The following is a 6,951-nucleotide window of genomic DNA, read 5'->3' on the forward strand; positions in this document are numbered from 1 at the left end:
ATATAATCGAATATAATAGAGTATAATCAATAGTAATGTAATCGAGCTTAATCGAATACAATCGACTGTAATCGAATATATTCGATTATATTCGAATATAATATAGAATAAGAATATAATAAATAAGAATATAATCGAACATAATCGATTATAATCGAATATAATCAAATATAATCGAATATAATCGAATATAATCGAATATAATATAGAATAAGAATATAATAAAAAAGAATATAATCGAACATAATCGATTATAATCGAATATAATCAAATATAATCGAATATAATCGAATATAATCGAATATAATCGAGAATAATGTAATCGAATATATTCGAATATAATCATCGAATATAATCGAATATAATCGAATATAATCGAATACAATCGAATATAATCGAATATAATCGAGAGAAATATAATCGACTGTACTCGACTGTAATCGAATATAATCGACTGTAATCGAATATAATCGAATACAATAGAATTTAAACGAATATAATCGAATATAATCAAATACAATCGAATATAATCGAATATAATCGAATAAAATTGAATATTATCGAAAATAATCGAAAATAATCGAATATTATCGAATATAATCAAATATAATCGAGTATAATCGAATATATTCCAATATAATCGAATATAATCGAGAGAAATATAATCGACTGTAATCGAATATAATGGAATATAATCGCATACAATTGAATATAATCGAGTATAATCGAATATAATCGAGAGAAATATAATCGACTGTACTCGACTGTAATCGAATATAATCGACTGTAATCGAATATAATCGACTGTAATCGAATATAATCGAATACAATAGAATTTAAACGAATATAATCGAATATAATCAAATACAATCGAATATAATCGAATATAATCGAATATAATCGAATAAAATTGAATATTATCGAAAATAATCGAATATTATCGAATATAATCAAATATAATCGAGTATAATCGAATATATTCCAATATAATCGAATATAATCGAGAGAAATATAATCGACTGTAATCAAATATAATCGAATATAATCGAATATAATATAGAATAAGAATATAATAAATAAGAATATAATAAATAAGAATATAATCGAACATAATCGATTATAATCGAATATAATCAAATATAATCGAATATAATCGAATATAATATAGAATAAGAATATAATAAAAAAGAATATAATCGAACATAATCGATTATAATCGAATATAATCGATTATAATCGAATATAATCAAATATAATCGAATATAATCGAATATAATCGAGAATAATGTAATCGAATATATTCGAATATAATCGAATATAATCGAATACAATCGAATATAATCGAGAGAAATATAATCGACTGTACTCGACTGTAATTGAATATAATCGACTGTAATCGAATATAATCGAATACAATAGAATTTAAACGAATATAATCGAATATAATCAAATACAATCGAATATAATCGAATATAATCGAATAAAATTGAATATTATCGAAAATAATCGAATATTATCGAATATAATCAAATATAATCGAGTATAATCGAATATATTCCAATATTATCGAATATAATCGAGAGAAATATAATCGACTGTAATCGAATATAATCGAATATAATCGAATATAATGGAATATAATCGAATACAATTGAATATAATCGAGTATAATCGAATATAATCGACTGTAATCGAATATAATCGACTGTAATCGAATATAATCGAATATAATCGAATACAATCGAATATAATCGAATATAATCGAATACAATCGAATATAATCGAATATAATCGAAGATAATCGAATATAATCGAATATAATAGAATAATCGAATATAATCGAATATAATCGAGTATAATCGAATATAATCGAGAGAAATATAATCGACTGTAATCGAATATAATCGAATACAATCGAATATAATCGAATATAATCGAATATAATCAAATATAATCGAATATAATCGAATATAATCGAATATAATCGAGTATAATCGAATATAATCGAGAGAAATATAATCGACTGTAATCGAATATAATCGAATATAATGGAATATAATGGAATATAATCGAATACAATCGAATATAATCGAATATAATCGAATATAATCGAATATAATCGAATATAATCGAATAAAATTGAATATTATCGAAAATAATCGAATATAATCGAATATATTCGAATATAATATAGAATAAGAATATAATAAATAAGAATATAATCGAACATAATCGATTATAATCGAATATAATCAAATATAATCGAATATAATCGAATATAATCGAATATAATCGAATATAATCGAATATAATCGAATATAATCGAATATAATCGAATATAATCGAATATAATCGAATATAATCGAATATAATCGAGTATAATCGAATATAATCTTGAGAAATATAATCGACTGTAATCGAATATAATCGAGTATACTCGAATATAATCGAATATAATCGAGAGTAATGTAATTAATGTAATAATGTATAATCGAGTATAATCGAATATAATTATAATAATAATAGCCAAAAAGTAGCAGAGCACGGAAGCGTCAGAAGGAGCCCAATTTTAAATTCGAAAAACATGGACACAAGCGACAGCTGCCTCTCTATTTCCTCCATATCGTCGGAAGAGAAAAGCAGCCCACAATCAGCGTTCTTGATGGATGTCTCGTCGTTGGATACAACGCCAATATCAAATGAAACCACCATAGTAAGACGAAGCCACTACGAAAAAAATGCTGACGAGAAATTGTATAATTTCGAAAACTGTGTACTACTTAAAAATAAAAATGTGATTTTACCAGACCCCTTATTTGTTGATACAAGCGTTATTTGCACTAATAACCCTGAAGCCATAGAAAAAAAGCCTGCCGATAGCCCTAACCCCATTTCCATATATAAAAGCTCTAGCACTTTCTTACAAGATAATGACACCAATGCAATCAAAGCATTGAAAACTACCAAAATAATTTCTCCCACACAAACACATCTACATCAAACCAAGCCGTTAAAGTCAAAGCCTACCGAAAATAAAACAGCGTCTCACACACACACACATACACATGCATACCAAACCAAGCCGCAAAAACCCGCCAAAACCCCGTCGCCCCCCTTTCAATTTTACAAATCAAACACAGCTATTAAAACGAACACCCAAGCAAACAAACCCATAACCCCAGAAAACATTATTCTTTCAAAACAGACAATTGTAAACACACCTACAAATTCCAATGACAAAAATGCACTTATGGCATTAAAACTGAAGCCAAAGCCTACTGAAAATAAAACAGCGTCTCACACACACACACATACACATGCATACCAAACCAAGCCGCAAAAACCCGCGTCTCACACACACACACATACACATGCATACCAAACCAAGCCGCAAAAACCCGCCAAAACCCCGTCGCCCCCCTCTCAATATTACAAATCAAACACAGCTATTAAAATGAACACCCAAGCAAACAAACCCATAACCCCAGAACACATACTTCTTTCAAAACAGACAATTGTAAACACCCCTACAAATTCCAATGACAAAAATGCACTTTTGGCATTAAAACGTATGCAAAAGCCTGCCGAAAATAAAAAAGGTCCTCACACACACACACACGTACACCAAGCCAAGCCGCCAAAACCCCGCCGCCCCCCGCTCACACTGAAAAAACCAACACAGCCACTTTGTCCCAAAATAAAATTCCCTGCAAAACTTTTGCTGAGCTAGTAAAAGAAGATGTAAAGCTCTCCTCTAGCCAAATACCGGCAGCACAACATGACACTGCAGCTCCAGCACGCCTACCGGGGGCAGCTAGGAGGAACCTAACAAAAACACTAGGTTCTCCTGAAACTCCTGGGAAGCGACGTGGAGATGTACTAGATGAGGGATCTCTTTTAACATCAAGCAAAAAGGTCAGATTACGCGACGGTCTCACTGACGACGATCTAGGAGTCTCTAACCTGCTTTCTGAAACACCTCTTTTCAAAAGCAAAGTCGCCATAAAAATTCGAGATGACTCTAGAAGAGAATCCCTTCAAAAGACAGTCGAAATGGACACAGGTCTAATCCTTAGCCCCCCAAATAAAACAGCAAACCCCAATACATTGCCCTGGCAGACGGTTCCAGCCAGCAAGAAGTTGCCCTCAATCCAAATATCCAATGTTCAGCAGATCATCCCGCTGATAGAAAAGTTAAACTGCAAAGCTGGGATAAGCAACTTTTCGACAAGAACCGAACCTGGCGGAAACATTAGGATCCATGCAAAAACTACGGAGGCCTACAAAGCCATCCAGGACGTCCTCCAAACCGAACACATCCCTCGACACTCCTACCAGCAGAAAGGCCTAAAGGGCTTCCATATCGTCATCCGTCATCTGCACCAATCAACTCCAATTAAATGGGTTGAAAGCCATCTAAAAGAAATCGGCATAGCCACGACCTTCATTAGAGCAATGCAGTATAGGGACACAAAAAACCCTATGCGGATCCACGAGGTGGAGGTGGTACAGAAACCAGACGGAAGCCATCGGAAGGTCCTGCTGCTGACCTCCCTTGGTGGACAGACGGTGAAGGTAGAAAGAAAGCGGGTCGCTAGGGATCCCGTACAATGCCACCGATGCCAAAACTTTGGACATACTAAGAACTACTGCAGAAACCCTTTCAAGTGCATGAAATGCGGACAGCTGCACGCCACGGTCTTGTGCAATAAGCCCAGACACATTCCGGCTTACTGTGCGAATTGCAAGGGTAATCACGTCTGTAGTTACAAGGGATGCCCAGTCTTCCAGGAAGCGAAGCAATGTTTAGCTGTGAACAAAATACAAGACCAAAACACACAACCCACACACGCCCAGACGCCCCGCTACGAGAAGCCCAAACTACCGCCCACGACAATATCCGCACAAGATACAAAACTACGAGCAAAAAGAAGCGATGGGAAAACACTAACAAAAAGGAACCTGTCCATAAACAAGCGGTTAGGCAGATTCAGGACCCTAGAGAGGAAACCGAAGAAGGAGTCAAGCCCGCCGACAACTAGCAAACATAGTATTGCTACGCTAGAGAATGACAGGAAAAACCCGAAAAGTGTCCTCAACCCGGCTAACACCCATCTCTTCCACTTCCGTCCACCCCCAATGGCGCAAAATCTACCCGAAGAGGTACAGAAAAACGCGATCCTTGAGCCAAATCTTCTAAAACGCATAGAAAGCATGGAAGAGAAGATAAACAACCTTCTCGAGATAGTCACTCGCCTAGTCCAAAAAGATATAACTGGCCCAATTTTTCCGAAAAATCCCTCTGAGGCAAAAGGACAAAACTCCTTCAGACATACCGGAATAGTGACATCTAGGATGACACAGACGGGAAATAGGGAAACCCTCAAAATTGCTTTTTGGAATGCTTGTGGGGTAAACAACAAGGTAGACGAGCTTAAACTCTACATACAAAACAAAAATGCCCACATAGTTATAGTCACGGAAACTAGGCTAGACAACAAATCCACTAAACTAGAATTTCCGGGATATGTAACCTACCTAGCTCAAAACCCTTTTTCCAGCAAAAGAGGAGGAGTGGCCACTATCGTAAGTAGTAGGGTCCGGCATACGGCCCTAGAACCGATCGAGCAGGAATGTATACAGAGTGCCCCAATAGTCTTGCTACCGGAAAATAACAGACGCAGTGAAATGATAGTAATAGCGTCTGTATACTGTCCGCCCCAACATAAATGGTCGTCCAGCCACTTCAGGGACATACTCAACTATGCTGAGAAAACCCTAGAAGGTCGAACCAAATTCGTCCTATGTGGCGACTGGAATGCTAAACATAGACAGTGGGGCTGCTTTCGCGGCTGCCAGCGTGGCGCTGCACTATACGATGCTGTTAAAGCTGATACCATGGCCGAGATCATCGCTACTGGCTGTGCGACTCATTTCCCTTTCGACTCTAGGAAAAACCCATCAGCAATAGATTTTTCTATATGTAAAGGTCTTGGAATGTACGAAAAGAAAATCTCCTCGAGCTCGGATCTCTCCTCAGACCACCTTCCTATTCTGCTGGAAATCAACCTTGACAGAAACACCTTCTTCTTGCACAAGCAAAACAACAGCATCCTTAAGAAAACTACAAACATCGAACTCTTTAAGAACGCTCTTGACAGAAAGGTCCTTCTAAATACTGAGATAAGAGTAGCTCAAGATATAAACGACGCCATAAACATCATTATCAAAAAAATCACGGACTCGGCTACTGAAGCAACTCCCCCCCCAGACTACCTGACAACCCCAGAAGCAGGCACGGGCGAACAAACGGGCATAGTGATACTCTCACACTAGACGAAAACACCAGTAGATTATTGGAAGAAAAAAGGACACTAAAGAGGATTTTTAAAGCTACCAGGACAAATGAGGACAAAGCGAAACTGAAAGCAGCTGAAAACAGACTAAAAAAAGCTATAAAAACCTTAAGAGAGAAGACTATAAACAAACAAGTCGAAGGAATCGATACAAAAAACCCAGACAGGATGAGACAACTGTGGAGATTGCTGGACGAAGGAAAAAAGAAAACACAACCAAATTATCCACTTAAACTAGAGACCAAACAAGGGTACAAATGGACTAAAACAACCCAAGGGACAACAGAAGCTTTTGTTTCTCACTTGGAGGGACTACCACATTAGCAAAATAAATACCGGACTTAAAACAATAAAAGAATCTATGACAACTGAACGAGAAAATACAAACAAAAACCCCCACAACCAACCAGTCACGCTAAAAGAATTAAGAGAGGAATTAAAAAACCTAAAATATAACAAAGCCCCGGGAAAAGACCTAATTACTAACAAACTTATTAAAAACCTACCTACGAAAGCGACACTTTACCTGATATTGATCTACAATTCCATACTAAGAATAGGACACTATCCGGACATTTGGAAACACGCTACAGTC

The 6,951-nt window shown here is 35.8% G+C and overlaps 1 protein-coding gene across 1 annotated transcript; it reads left to right on the forward strand.

Annotated features, from left to right (window-relative positions):
- Positions 1–3,599: 3,599 nt before the first annotated feature.
- Positions 3,600–6,457, forward strand: LOC122625459 (the record flags this gene model as incomplete). The annotated part of the gene is made up of 1 exon (XM_043805542.1): positions 3,600–6,457. A coding segment is annotated over one exon (2,737 nt), but the record flags the coding sequence as incomplete, so codon positions are not given.
- Positions 6,458–6,951: the final 494 nt, after the last annotated feature.

The sequence above is a fragment of the Drosophila teissieri genome, unplaced genomic scaffold, assembly GCF_016746235.2.
Source record: "Drosophila teissieri strain GT53w unplaced genomic scaffold, Prin_Dtei_1.1 Segkk108_quiver_pilon_scaf, whole genome shotgun sequence".
NCBI lineage: Eukaryota > Metazoa > Arthropoda > Insecta > Diptera > Drosophilidae > Drosophila > Drosophila teissieri.